Source organism: Cricetulus griseus (assembly GCF_003668045.3).
Source record: "Cricetulus griseus strain 17A/GY chromosome 1 unlocalized genomic scaffold, alternate assembly CriGri-PICRH-1.0 chr1_0, whole genome shotgun sequence".
Taxonomy (NCBI): domain Eukaryota; kingdom Metazoa; phylum Chordata; class Mammalia; order Rodentia; family Cricetidae; genus Cricetulus; species Cricetulus griseus.
The window spans coordinates 65,374,603-65,389,668 of record NW_023276806.1 but is presented as its reverse complement, the minus strand read 5'-3'; the positions used below and the strand labels follow the sequence as shown (position 1 = coordinate 65,389,668).

At 46.6% G+C, this 15,066-nt stretch overlaps 1 protein-coding gene across 5 annotated transcripts; it reads left to right on the top strand.

Moving 5' to 3' along the window:
• Positions 1 to 3,374: 3,374 nt before the first annotated feature.
• Positions 3,375 to 14,597, top strand: Clk2 (CDC like kinase 2). Of its 5 annotated transcripts, none has more exons than XM_027393212.2 (13): positions 3,375 to 3,524; positions 5,551 to 5,720; positions 6,913 to 7,138; positions 7,805 to 7,889; positions 8,240 to 8,306; positions 8,473 to 8,589; positions 10,923 to 11,089; positions 11,794 to 11,888; positions 12,559 to 12,688; positions 12,777 to 12,859; positions 13,019 to 13,098; positions 13,273 to 13,363; positions 14,064 to 14,597. In XM_027393212.2, exons 2-13 carry the CDS (start codon positions 5,551 to 5,553, stop codon positions 14,247 to 14,249), a joined length of 1,497 nt encoding a protein of 498 aa, XP_027249013.1. In that variant the 5' UTR covers positions 3,375 to 3,524; the 3' UTR covers positions 14,250 to 14,597. The 5 variants fall into 5 exon arrangements, with proteins under 5 accessions (XP_027249013.1, XP_027249012.1, XP_027249011.1 ...); XM_027393211.2 differs by having other exon boundaries at positions 3,376 to 3,524; positions 7,802 to 7,889; XM_027393210.2 differs by having other exon boundaries at positions 3,376 to 3,524; positions 6,910 to 7,138.
• The last annotated feature ends 469 nt before the right edge of the window (positions 14,598 to 15,066 follow it).

The following is a 15,066-nucleotide window of genomic DNA, read 5'->3' as shown; positions in this document are numbered from 1 at the left end:
ATGGAACACAATATGTAGACCAGCCTGTCTGGAACTCACACATCCATCTGCCTCTGCCACCATGCTTGGACACCTGCCACACCAAAATCCAGTAGATTCTGTGTGACAAGTTCCACAGACTGAGCAATAATTTCAAAAGAAAGAGGTCTCCTGGAAATGGTTGTGGAACTCTCAGTCGGAGAAAAATATTGGGCTGTGATTCTCGTGGCAATTTCTGTTTGTTCTTCTATCCCTTCTTTTCCACATTAACAAAATGTTCCTAAAAGCCTATGTTAACATTTTTTTAAAGATTTAATTCTTTTATTATGTATACAACATTCTGCTTCCATGTATATCTGCACACCAGAAGAGGGCACCAGATCTCATAACGGATGGTTGTGAGCCACCATGTGGTTGCTGGGAATTGAACTCAGGACCTCTGGAAGAGCAGTCGTTACTCTTAACCTCTGAGCCATCTCTCCAGCCCCCCCCCATGCTAACATTTTAAACAAAATAAATAGATAAGAAACCATCCCAGCCGGGCTGGTGGCACACGCCTTTAATCCCAGCACTCGGGAGGCAGAGGCAGAGGATCTCTGTGAGTTCGAGACCAGCCTGATCTACAAGAGCTAGTTCCAGCACAGCCTCCAAAGCCACAGGAAACCCTGTCTCTAAAAGAAACAAACAAGCAAAAAAACCAAATCATTCACATCATTCATATAAGTACAAATAGTAAAAACTTTCCCAACAATAAAATTTCATATGGCTATACATGTGTCATTGAAAGTGGGCTTAAGTGTCTGGTAACGAAAGCTTTTAATAAGAAAGAGTTAAAATAGTTAAAATAGCTCAATACTTCAAAAACGCACAAGAACTAGGTACTAGATGTTAAGCAATAACTGACCATAAAAATACATTAATTTAAGAAATATGCGGTTAGCTTTGGATGATAACTATGTTAATTAAGGAGGGTCTTATGTTTTGACTAATCAAGGACAAATCCCATGTTTTGATTAACCCTGGATGATTCTATGTTTTGGATTTCTTTGTCACTATGCTAAGTAACAATAATGTCATATGTTTGGGTTTGTTTAACAAAAACATCCTCTGAGAAAGTATCTCTATAAAAAACCTCGTTTGAGGACTGCAAAATACACTCAGATTCAAACTGCCTCTGGGTTTGTCTCTGTCACTGACGAATCCTTACCCACCTATTCTTCAAGAACCCTCATCCCAGGGACTCCCATACCCGGCTGGGGGGGGTCCGTGGCAGACACCATTATTTGTTTACAGGTCTGTGTCCTCTCCCATTCAATCCTCAGACTGAGGCTCTGAGGAAAAAGAAACTTGTGCTGAGTACAAGGCTGGGCACACAGTAAACAGTCAGTAAATGACCTGGGAAAGCATCCCTGAGAAGGAAATTAAATTGCTTGCCCAATCCCCTCCTCCCCCCCCTCTCTCTCACACACACACACATCTTTTGAGACAGGTCTTGCTATGTGGCCCTGCCTGTCTTCAAACTCATTACGCAGATCATGCTGGCCTTGAACTCATGGAGATCTGCCTGCGTCTGTTTCTATTCTAGAGTGCTGAGATTAAAGGTGTGAGCCATTGGGCCTGGCTCTCTTTCTACATAGGTAATTTCTAAACTATTTCTGGTTAATTAGTCCAATCTCCATCTGACTATTCTCCCCCACTTCTACTCAGATTTTCCTTAACTTTAATGTATTTATTAAATGAGGGTTGTTTCCCTTCCAATTCTCCTTTCTGACAATTTCCCAGTTCCTTTGTATAGTATTGTTTTCTATTTCCTGTTTTTTTTAAATACATATTTATTTTTATGTGGATGGGTATTTTGGCTTGAATGTATATCTGTATACTACATGCATGCAATGCTTGAAGAAGCTGAAGAAATATTGAATGCCCTGGAACTATTACAAAACTGATATGAGCCATCATGTGTGTGCCGAGAAAGGAACCCAGGTCCTCTGGAGGAACAGTCAGTGCTCTTAACTGCTGAGCTATCTATCTCTCCAGCTCCTCAAATGAATAAATAAATTTAAAACATAAAGGTTTGCTTTTGAGATAAAGTCTTAAGTATCCCCAAGATAGCTTTAGAGACGTGTAGCCAAAGATAACCTTCAACCACTGATTTTCCTGCCTCCACTTCTCACGTTCTGGGATTCATTCATTACATGTGTAAATTGTGTGTGTGTTTCTCTAGCCAGTGCTTGCTGGATAACAGGCAACTACTCTATCAATTGGGCCACATTCTGAGCTAGTTTCTCTCTGAGACAATCTCACACTGTAGTCCCTGCTGGCCTTGAGTTTTTCAAATCCTCCTGCCTCAGCCTTTTGAGAACTGAGATTATGGGCATTAGCCATCATGGTTAACTTCTTGTTCTTTTTTAATATTTAGTAAACTGGAGCTGGAGAGATAGCTCAGTGGTTAGGAGTTCGAACTGCTCTTCCAGAGAACCCAGCACCTACAACTGCCTGTAATTCCAGGTGGGGGGGGGGAGGAACCGACGCCCTCTTCTGACCGCTATGAATACCTGCACTGACATGCACATAATCTGCTACAGACAAATAATTTAAGGTATATCTAAAAACAAGGAGAATAAAACACCATGCTTCCCAATTCTGGCCCCCTAATCCTCTTCTTCCCAGGCCATGTACCTACCCCAAACATAAATGACTTTTGTGCAGGACAAAGAGGGACCTCTCCTAGCTGGCGTTGGGCAGCAGAAGTTGTATTCTCCTTTTTCTTTTTCTTTTCTTTTCTTTTTGTTTTTTTTTTTTTTTGAGACAGGGTTTCTCTGTGTAGCTTTGGAGATCAGGCTGCCTCAAATTCTCAAACTCACAGAGATCCGGCTAGGAGGTTGTATCTTCAAGCTGTGCTTGAAGAATCTGACTTCAGAAAGCCTCACTGGAGTCGTTTGCCCAAAAGTGATACAATGTAACTACCAACGCTTTCCTTAAACATCCAATTTAAAAAAGACACTAATGTCTTCGGGTAAAGAGCAAGAAGAAGGCCTGAGAAAGGATAAGATGCGTAGCGGCCCAACAAACACGTGACAAGTTCCTAGTGCCGCACTACCCGAGCCAAAGGGCGCACCCAGAGCTTTGCGAACTCCAGGGAGTGCCGGCTAAGCCGAGGAACACACCGAAAGGCCCCCGGTGTGCGTGGGCGGAGCCCATCAGAGTCTGGGAAGTGACGCAGGACGTGCGTGCGTACGTGCATGCGTGCGTGCTCGCTCGCGGCAGCGGCGGCGGAGCGGAGAGGCCAGAGCCGGAGACCGAGCCGGGATCGGGCCCCGGGCGGGGGCGGTGCGAGAGGCGCCGAGCGGATCCAGGGGGCGGGGACGGAGCCCGGGCGGGCGGGACTGGAGCAGAGCCCGGGAACGGGGCGGGAGGTCCCAGGGCCCCGGGTTGGGGGGTGGAACCGCACTTCGTCGCCGCGGGGGTGCCGGGACTCCGGCCGCAGTGCCGCCGCCATCACGGACTTCCTGTGGGACAAGCGCACGGGCCTCGCCGCCAGAACGGTGAGCGCGCGGGCTGACGGACCTTGGGGCCGCGGAAAGATGGCTACCACCAGACGGGCGGCGACGGGATGAGGCGAAATTAGGAAGGAGTGTTGGGCTCTGGAAGCAGCAGAGTAGCGCGATAAGAGGGAGGGAGGTGGACCTGCCTCGCTTAGCCGGGAGACCTCTAGTAAACTTGGAGGGAGCGGTTCCATACGTGCAAAAGTTGGACTAGGGCTTTAATACGAACCGAGAAGTGTCACTGGAGACACGATGTTCAAGTTGAGAAAAGTTAGGCTGGATTTGCTTTTCTAAGAAAGACCCGAGTGACTTTGTTGGTAGGGTGTCCTAAGTAAAATGGCATTTAGGTTAATCAGTTTAATCAAGATTGAGTTACCTAGGGAAGTTTCCTGCTTCATCTTCTTGGTTTTCTGCCAGTCACTTTAGGCCAATGCACTGTAGGTCACCTTCCTTACTTTAAGAAGGTTGGGAGGAAGTGGCCCAGAATGGCAACCAGATGTTGGCGTTAAACCTGCAGACCTCATGTCCTCAGTCCTGGATCAAGGCTGTTCCTGAGACTCCTCTTACTCAGTTTGTCCTGTGCTTTTCCTGAATTATGACAGTGATTTTTGCTCTGAGTATTTCCTTTGACTGAAAAATTACTCATAACTTTTAACCGGCCCAGTTTTATTTAATGGAGGAGGCCCAGCTGTCAGCCAAGTAGTACTGATACTAGTTTAAAACTAGTTATTAGGCTGAGGATATAGCTCAGTTGATATGGTGGTGCTCAACTAGCATTCATGAAGCCCTGGGTAAGCCAGGTATGATGAGGCTGCTCTTATCTCTTCACTTGCAAGTGAAGGCCATCCTAGGTGACATAATCAAAATTGAGGACGGGGCTGGAGAGATGGCTCAGTGGCTAAGAGCACTGGCTTCTCTTCTGGAGGACCTGGGTTCAATTCCAAAACCATGTGGCAGCTCACAACTGTCTGTAACTCCGGTTCCAAGTGATTTGACACTCTCACACAGACATACATGCAAGCAAAACATCAATAAAGTAAAACATTTTTAAAAATTGAGGGCAGCCTAGGATATGTTAAGTCACACTTCCTACAAAAAGAAAACAAGCCAAATGTGGTTGTGCAAGCCTTTCAATCCCAGCACTCAGGAGGCAGAGACTAACAAGATCTCTGAGTTCAAGTTCAGCCAAGTTTGTATAGCAAGTTCCAGGCCAGCCAGGGTTACATAAAAAGATCTTGTCTCCAAAAAAAAAAAAAAAAAAAAGCCAGGCACACATGTAATCTTAGCACTTGAGAGGCAGAGGCAGGCAGATGTCTTGAGCTCAAGTCCAGCCTGGTCTACAGAGATTTCCAGGACAGCCAAAACTACAAAGAAACCCCATCTTGAAAAGCCAAAAAGAAAAGGCAAATCCCAATTATTTTTTACTTACTAAATACAGTGGTGGTGGGGAATGTACAACTACTTTGTGGTACTGTTTTATAACGTCAGAGATTTAGCCAGATGTCTGAGAGACATTTATTTATAGGACCACACCCTGGTCCCTAGAACTTGCTAGTATTTGTAAGATCCTGGGAAACTGAAGTCCTGCCCTTGTGGTACTCCTAATCTAGTAAGGGGGGAGGGATTTGCTGTTAATAACTAAAACAGCCATGTAAACTGAAGCTTTACTTTGTTTGCTTGTGAAGAATTTGGGACAGCAGAGCTTCATAACTTCGATTGCAGCAGAGATGAACTGTGGCAATATTTATCAGACACACTTGTTACCTGTCATGAACTGTGGCTCAGACCTGACGGTCTTCATGGAGCCATGTTTGAGGTAGAGCAGTTGAATTTGACTTTCTTGAGCTTTCAGCCAAAATTTGTAGGTGGCTGTATAATCCATAAAGCAAAAGTTGTAAACACAAAGACTGAGGAATCTGTGCTAAAAGGCATAGAAGGTGGCTTTGCATCTTCATAAGCACACAGATCCAGAGAGCTTCTAAGAACTCAAAAGTGTTCCTACCATCTGCTTTTGCTTCCCTTCTAGATGCCTCATCCACGAAGGTACCATTCCTCAGAACGTGGTAGCCGGGGGAGTTATCACGAACACTATCGGAGCCGAAAGCATAAGCGAAGAAGAAGTCACTCCTGGTCAAGTAGCAGTGACCGGACAAGGCGGCGGCGGAGGGAGGACAGCTATCATGTTCGGTCCCGAAGGTGAGGCCTCAGGAAGAGAGACTGACTCCAGGTCACTGGTTTATTCATTTATTCAATAAGTGCTTATTGGTTACATGCTGAAGCCAGTGGGCTAAGTATGTACTTCTGTGGCAGAGCATGTACTTAATAAGCATTTGGTCCTGAGTTCACTTCCTGGCATTACCCAAAAAAAAAAAAAAAAATGACTCCCATCACTTGGGATGACACAAGGAGGGTTACAAGTCCACTGCTAGTTTGGGCTTCATACTGAGTCTGAGGCCAGCCTGGTCTATACAGTTCCTTCATACTGAGTTTAAGGCCAGCCTGATCTATACAGTTTCTTTGAGACTCTCAAAAAAAGAATTTTTCTGAAAGGTGCTTTTGTAGAGGAAGTACTTAGGGGTGGAAGCTGTACCCCCAGGCATTGTTGGAATGGATCTGGACCTGTGTCGTTAAGGAGAAACTTACCTTTTTTTTCCTTAAATTTTATGTGTATGAGTGTTTTGCCTACATGTCTGTCTTGGATTACATGCATCCCTGGTAGGTACCCTCATTAGTCAGAGAGGGTATGGGATCCCCTGGACCTGGAGGTACGGATGGTTGTGAGCTTCCTTCCATGTGGTTGCTGGATTGCACCCAGGTCCTCTGAAAGAGCACCTAGTGCTCTTAACTGTTGTGCTATTTCTCTAGCCCTTTTGTGTTTGTTCCTGAGACAAGGTGTCACTGTGTTACCCTGGCTGGCTTAGAACTTTCTGTGTAGACCACATATATCTTTCTCCTCTGCTGGAGTGCTGGGATTAGTGGTGTGTGCCACCATGCCTGACTCAAGGACAGCTTTTAAGAAAGGGTACCTAAGCTTGCCTGGTGGGGCAAATGCGAATCAGTGGTAGAAATGTCTTCAGGGGGCAGGGCCGCACATGCCATGCTAAAGAGAGCTCACGAGCTACATGAAAGTTAGGTCTGTGGGGTTTTAATAATTCAGTGGTATGGAGAGGAGTGGGTTGGATTGGAACAAGGCCAAATTTCATTTGGAAACATTAGAGAGCAAACTGGTTCTTTGTTCCTTGTGTCATTGGAGAGGAGGAGGAGCCCCCCACCACCACAGAAGGGATACTCCCATGGCTCTTTTCCCTAAGGTAGGACCATGTTGCATGGTGGCAGGGAATGTGGCCTGGCCTGATATTCCTGATGGATATTTGTTATCCAACAGCAGCTATGATGATCATTCATCTGACCGGCGGGTATATGATCGTCGGTACTGTGGCAGCTACAGACGCAATGACTATAGCCGGGACCGTGGAGATGCCTACTATGACACTGACTTTCGACATTCCTATGAGTGCCATCGGGAGAACAGCAGTTACCGAAGCCAGCGCAGCAGCCGGAGGAAACATAGACGGCGGAGGAGACGTAGCCGCACCTTCAGCCGCTCATCTTCAGTGAGTGCCAGCCCAGGCCTTTACTCTCCCCATTCTTCTGGAGTCCCTCGGGGACCCTGATAAATAAAAAGTCCCCTTGTTCTCAGTCATGCTTTGGAGCATGAACATTGAAGTGGGCACTGAGTGTGCCTACCCTCTTGGAAGCTCTCCGACTCTTGAGGGACCCCAGGTCTACTTTGGAGATAGAAGTGATATGTTGGATATGTTGGGTTTATGTTGGGAACAGCTGCTCTGCCTATAGGCCTTTATTTTTTTGATGAAGACCTTGGTTTTGAAAGGCCTGTGTCTCCCAAACCCTGATCTCTGTGGCCCCTCAACAGGAGAGTTTGGGTTGGGGGGGCGAGGGAAGACTGCGTCTGCCTAGAAGGGTGCTTCTTATAGCATGGGGTTGTGGGTAACACTGCAACATCATCGCTTTTCTGCTCTGCCCGTGCCTCTCCCTGTCCTGATTTGGGTTTGGGGACTTGGGATTATGCGCCGCTCTCTCTTCTCACACCGATCCGCCTTACCACATCTGACGTGTTCCCTTCCACTGTCCCCCATCATCGTCTGTCCCCCCTGGCTGGGCGCCTGTGACCGGTGACCCCTCCACCACCCACCCCGTCTCCCTCCGGCCCCCGATCCGACACCTGGCTTGCTCCGACCCCCCCCACCCCCCGACAGCAGCACAGCAGCCGGAGAGCCAAGAGTGTAGAGGACGACGCTGAGGGCCACCTCATCTACCACGTCGGGGACTGGCTACAAGAGCGATGTACAAGCCAAATCGTAACAATCCTATAGCCTGTAATGGTCCCATAGCCATCCTAACGTCCCATGCCAACCCAAGTCACAGCCTCTTTTGCCTTTTCTCAGTGGTGTTGCTCATCTGGGTGGTTTGAGTTGCTGTTGAGAATTGACCTGTTGTCCACTCCCAGCTCTCATGGCCCCTGGGTTAAAGGTGGTGGGAGTCACACAGGGGTTTTCTTCCCCTGCAGCCATCTATATCTGTTCCCCCTTCCTTCATCTCCTCACCCCAGGTTGCTGTGCCCTATTTCCTTCCAATTCATCTCATCCCCCCCTTTTCTCCCTCCCTCTCCCCGACCCTACTTTCTTTCGTTTCAGATGAAATTGTGAGCACCTTAGGAGAAGGTACCTTTGGCCGAGTTGTGCAGTGTGTGGACCATCGCAGGTAACTGCTGGCCTGCTGCTCCCTGCACATTTGTTAGGCATGGAAGATTATGAGGGCATCACATTTGTTTGCAGCTTAGACAGACAGAATTTGTTAGTGCTTACACTGATCCATTCTGTCTGAGATGTTCTTGAACCTAACAAAAACCTCCCCTATTGACCTACAGGGGCGGAGCAAGAGTTGCCCTGAAGATCATTAAGAATGTGGAGAAGTACAAGGAAGCAGCTCGCCTAGAAATCAACGTGCTAGAGAAGATCAATGAGAAAGATCCTGACAACAAGAAGTAAGCAAGCAAAGGAGCGTGTGAGGCTAAGGGACTCTACCCTGCAGAAGGAAGACTCCAGACGGGGCTAGGCAGGCAGGCAGGAGAACATAGAGTTTCTCATCCATTCGTTCTTTCCTTTAAAAGACATAGTTTCCCTGTGTGGTTCTTCCTGGCCTTGGACCTTTTTGCAGACCAGACTGGCCTTGAGCTCACAGAGATCCTCCTGCCTCTACCTCCTGAGTGCTGGGATTAAAGGTGTGCCCACCACACCCAATCCATTCAACTTTAGATCATATGAGAGTAGTAGGCCATTAGGATAGGCCTCTGACATTTTTTAATCCACTCCACTTGTTTTTATGACATGTAGGTTGCTCTGCAATCTGGGAATGTGCCTGGCATTGATGAGCATCACTATTGATGATGCAAGCCTGTAATTCCACCCATTTGAGAGAAGAGGAAAAGACAGATTGGAAGCACAAAGTCTGCCTGGGCCTCAGAGCAAGCTCAAGGTGGCCTGAGCAATTTAGTAAGACCTTTTCTCACAAATGAAAAGGGTGCTAGAGATGTAATTCAGGGATGGAGTGCCAGCCAACTACCTTCAGAGTACTAAATTCAAACCCCAGTACAACATAGACAAACAATTTGTTCAGGAAGCTGAGGCAGGAGAATCAGAAGTTTGAGACTAGGACTGGAGAGGTGGCTCAGCAGTTAAGAGTGTATACTACCATTAGGTGGGACCTGAGTTTAGTTTCCAGCACCCACATAGAAGCTCACACTAGGAGCCAGGCAATGGTGTCACACAGCACTTGGGAGGCAGATGCTGATGGATCTCTGAGTTCAAGGCCAGGATGGTGTACATAGTAAGTTCCAGCATAGCCAAGGCCATACACAGAAACCCTGTCTAGAAAAACAACAAATAGCTCTAGGAGAATCCAGCACTTCCAGCCTCCTCAGAAACCTGCAGTCACATGTACATAACTCACACACAGAATTAAAAATAAAATCTTTCAATTAAAACCTTTAATCCCAACACTTGGGAGGCAGAGGCAGGCGGATCTCAGTGAGTTCAAGGCCAGCCTGGACTACAAACCAAGTTCCAGGACAACCAGGAAACACTGTCTTGAAAAACAAACAAACATTTGAAGTGAGAATGTGGGGTGGTAGTAGTAGAACCCTTGGTGGAATGCAATGATTTGATCCTAAGCATTAATTGATTGAGGAAGAACAACAGGCTGTAGAACTTTGTGGATAACCTTGAACTCTTGGTCCTCTTGCCTTCACCTAGGATTATAAAAGTACACCACTGCACCTAATTTTATGTGGTGGTACCAGGTATTAAACTTGTGTGCATGCTAGGCAAGTACATTACCAACTGAGCTGAATCCCCAGCCAAATTAGATTTAACAAAACAGTAAGTATAAACTTAGCAGCCTAGTGGCTGGTAGTAAATTTCAGTTGATGGGGCTGGATGTAATGCTGTATGAATTTGAGACCAGGATGGGCTACATAGGAATTTCTAGGTCAGACTGGGCTACAGTGAGACGTAGACTTAATAAAAAAGGTAATGTTGTAATTGAGAATCCACATTGTTTAGAATTTGGTGCTAATAGCTCTTCAGCCAATAGCTGGGGGGGAGGAGGTATTTGAGATAGGGTCACATTACATAGCCCAAGCTAGCCTCAAATTCATGGTAATTGTCCTGCCTCTAAGTTCCTGGGTGCTTTGATTGCAGGAGTCCACCACCACACCCTGCTTGACAGATTTTGTTTTCCTTGTTTTGAGGTTGGTGATTGAACATGACCTCTTTCATGCCAGGCAAGTGCTGTATTCCTGAATTACAGCCCAGTCCAGCTAATAGGTTTTGAATTACTTAAACTATTACAAAAATATGTTTGAGAGTTTGGCAGGTAGGGCTTTTTGGTACTTCCAAAAAGCTGAACTGAATTTTGGTTTTTTTCTTTCTTTTTTTTTTTTTTTTTTTTTTTTTTTTTTTTTTTTTTTTTTTTGAGTGACAGGGTATCGTGTAGTCCAGGCTAACCTTCTCAAACTCACTGTGTAGTTGAGGATGACCTAGAGTTTATGATTCTCCTGCCTCTACCTCCCAAGTGCTGAGATTAAAGGTTCATGCCATCGTAACTGTTATTATGTGATGCTGCAGATTGAACTTTGGGCCTTGTGCATGCTAAGTAGACGCTCTCCCAAGTGACATACATTCCTAGCCTTTATTAGTGACATTAACTGGCGTGTGTTTATACAACTGTGGAATCAACAACTGTGCTGTCCTTCCTTTTGGTGGGGTGGTGAGCTGTTGGGAGCTTATTAGACATCCAAATTCCCCTGTCTTTCCCCAGCCTCTGTGTCCAGATGTTTGACTGGTTTGACTACCATGGCCACATGTGTATCTCCTTTGAGCTTCTGGGCCTTAGCACCTTCGATTTCCTCAAAGACAACAACTACCTGCCCTACCCCATCCACCAAGTGCGCCACATGGCCTTCCAGCTCTGCCAGGCCGTCAAGTGTGAGTGGGGTGGGCTGAGGCGGACTCTGGGGCAGCCTTCCTTCCATCAGACCTCTTCTGTGTACTTGTGTGCTGAGAAGCCCCTAACCAGTCAGTGTACCTGCACACCTGTGGGTCTTGCCATCTCTTGTACTTCGCTCCTTGACTGGTGTCTTTCCCATCAGTGAGCATCTTTGCTCTTACTGCACACCCACAGCACTTAGTGTCTTTTCCTCATCCCTTCTTTCTTGGAGAAGTGCTGGACAGCACGCACAAACGCGCACACACACACTCTTGCTGGGGTCTAGGTTTGTGTAGTGAGGCGCTCTTCATTTCAGCAAAGCAGATGGGAGAACCCTGAATCGTTCAACTTCGGTGCCAGCTTCAGAATCCAGAGCCATTGTTCCTCTGCATTTTCACAATGCTGCCGTTTTAATGAATTGAGTTTGCAGGATGTCTGACCAGAGTGAAGACCAGACAAAAACTCCCACTGTGGCACACTGCTGCTTTTCTATCCAATGAACTATGTGTGTGGTTTTTTTACTGCTCAGGGTAGATTAGATCTTAGACCAGGCATTTGATTTAGTTGCAGAGCAGAAAGTAGTCTCAGGAGAGTCAGGGTCTGCCTCCTCACCAGCTTTGTCCTTGGTGCTCAGTCAGGGGTCAGCTGCTGCCAGCTAGCACTAGCCACCTGGGTCAAGCCTGATCTAGCCTTCTCCCCGCAGTCCTCCATGATAACAACTTGACACACACGGACCTCAAACCTGAAAATATTCTGTTTGTGAATTCAGACTACGAACTCACCTACAACCTAGAGAAGGTAAGATGGACAGGGCCAGCCTCTGTCCCGAGGGGCAGGCAACTGGGCCACCTGGCTGTGGTTAGCTCACTGTGTTCTCTCTCTTACTAATGTCCCCCTGTCTGCCTCCAGCTGGTTCCCTTACCACAGTAAGTCAAAAGGGAACAATTTAAGAAGTCTTAAATTGAAAGACAGTTTCTAACAGGGTGAAAATCTCCGTGCTCCCTCTCTTAGATGTGTCTTTCTGTGTGTTAGGGAAACAGCTTGCTTGGCAGCTTGAGGTCTCAGCACTAAAGGTCCTCTTTACCCTTTGCTACCTATTACAGATTTTCAGAACAGTACACCAGACACTTGAGTCTAGTCTTCGGGTACTTAGAGACTTCCATATTATTCCATAATCATTTCTTAGTTGTCTTCCTTTCCTACTTCTAAGGTACTACTGTAAGAGCTAGGTGTGGTGGCACATGCCTGTAATCCCAGCACTTGGGAGGCTCTGAGGCAGGAGGATTGCTGCAGGCTTAAAGCCTGACTGGGAGACATAGTGGAATCCTATTTTAAACAAACAACAACAAAATACCAAGAACCAGATTTTCCTGGGTATTTGGGAACAGGCTACACTTTTTCCGACTCAAGCACCTTAGTCCGTGAATCTGAGTCTGACAGAGACTCATCCCCATCTGCTCTGCTCTAGAAGCGAGATGAGCGCAGCGTGAAGAGCACAGATGTGCGGGTGGTCGACTTTGGCAGCGCCACCTTTGACCATGAACACCATAGCACTATTGTCTCCACTCGCCATTACCGAGCCCCAGAAGTCATTCTTGGTAAGGAAGCTCAGGGCTGTCCTGTGGTGAGGTGATGTGAGATAGCGTCTCTGAAGCATCATAATTCCTCTTGCTCCTCACTGTGCAGAGTTGGGCTGGTCACAGCCGTGTGATGTGTGGAGCATAGGCTGTATCATCTTTGAGTACTACGTTGGCTTCACCCTCTTCCAGGTAAGTGGTGGGGATATCACTGGGCCACCTGGCATTCTTCTCCTTGGTTTCTTGATCTGCTGAGAACATACCTACTCAGGCCTCCACATTGCCCATCTAGCAACAAGTCCCCAGCATTCCTTCCTGAGTGCCATGCTTAGATCTATCTTTGTTTCCCAGACCCATGACAACAGAGAACATCTAGCCATGATGGAAAGGATCCTGGGTCCTATCCCTTCTCGGATGATCCGAAAGACAAGGTGAACCTTGAACAGAAGGGGCTACCCTTTTCTTTCCATGGAATTTGTCTATTGTACATCATTTTCTTTTTTTCATTGATACCTCCCTAGCCTCCCACTTTCACATGGGTAAACAGGGAAAGCATTTTATAAAAGGGGAACCTTCTGATGCACCAACCTCCCCTTCCCCTCTAGAAAACAGAAATATTTTTATCGGGGTCACCTGGATTGGGATGGAAACACATCAGCGGGGCGCTACGTTCGTGAGAACTGCAAACCACTGCGGGTGAGCCCAGCCAGGGATATTTATTTCTACAATTTAAAGGTTGCTTCCTTCTTAGGGTGGTATGCCCCTGCAATGCATTTTATAAGTAGAAGGTTGGGACAGTAGGGAAGAAAAGCTGAAAGAAAACAATTTGATCAACAATGAACAGAAAAGAAAGAATGGTTTCACAGAGGCAAGGAGGTTAGCCTAATCTTAAGACAACCAGAGATCAAACAATGTCCTGAATTCTTTAGGTCAGACAGGATAAGCTACCTTTCAAGAGCTTACATTTTAATGTGGAGCTAAAGAAGATTCATGAAGTTGACAGGGTTATACAAGTACAACTTTTCAAAGAGTATGAAGGAGTAATTGTACTAGTAGGAAGGTAGGTTGAGCTGTCATATCAGAAACGCTGGTCATGATGTGATTGTAGTAAGGTAGCATTCAAATTACATGCAAACCAAGCCTTGGTACTTTTTTGCAAAAGGTAAAGGTGGGACTTTTAAAGGAGGTAGAGAGCTCGGGATGTTGGTACAGGCTTGTGATCCCAGCACTTGGGGTGCTGAGGCAGGAGAATATTGAGTTCACAGTCAGCTGCCGTGAATAGTTCCAACAACCTGGGCTACGTAGAGATCCTGACTTAAAAGGAGAATGAAAAGGAAAGAAAGATAATAAAAGTTTGTAAGGCATCCTGCTTTACCTTATTCCTGCCCTCCACCAGCGGTATCTGACCTCAGAGGCAGAGGACCACCACCAGCTCTTCGATCTGATTGAAAGTATGCTAGAGTATGAACCTGCTAAGCGGCTGACCTTAGGTGAAGCCCTTCAGCATCCTTTCTTCGCCTGCCTTCGGACTGAGCCACCCAACACCAAGTTGTGGGACTCCAGTCGGGATATCAGTCGGTGACAATCAGGCCTTGGACCCCCCTGCTTCTTGTGTAGCAGTGGGTGTCCAGTCCAGGACACTGGTGCTTTTTTATACAAGAGAACAGAGCCAGAACTCACCCCCTCTCCTGCCCATGGCTCCTTTATACCTGTGAATATGTGAAATAGTGTATATATGACAGATCTTGTACCTATCACTACAAACCCTGCCTTGTATATACTGCTATTTACACTCTTCAGCCTCATCTGCCCCTCATGTGGAGTTGGATGGGGGGCAGAATGAGGTAGCCAGGTGGTGTCTACCCCATGTTTTATAAGGGATTTTGTACAGTCTTTGTGAAATAAAATGACATGCTTCATCTTACCCCCATCCCTGGAATTTGAGGTTCAAAGGTGCTGGGGTAAAGGGGTAAAACGATTGGTACCTATTCTGAATTTTAGTATGAAGGCAGAGCCTCTTTGCCCTGCCAAGTTAGAGCCAGACTATGAGTTTAAATGCACTTTGTGTTCGAAGATAGTGAAGATTAAAACTGATGCGATCAGGTAGAACTTGTGTGATCTGGAGTAGTTAGTGTTGGGAAATAGCTTTGACCCTGTAAATTACTGGCTGTGTGACGGCGGCCCCTGAGGCTGGCCCACCAATACAGCCTGAAACCCATAAGAAAACTCCCGCCACCGGCCAGTGCAAAAATTTCCCGTCTGTGCTGTTTTACTTGAGTCTGCCTGGGATAAGTATTTCTTTCCTGCTAGGAGGTCACGTGGGGGAAGTGCGGCGGTAGGCTGCGGAGACTGGTCCAGAGTTGTCACGTGAGGTGCTTCCCGCTTTAGGTTTTTTTTTT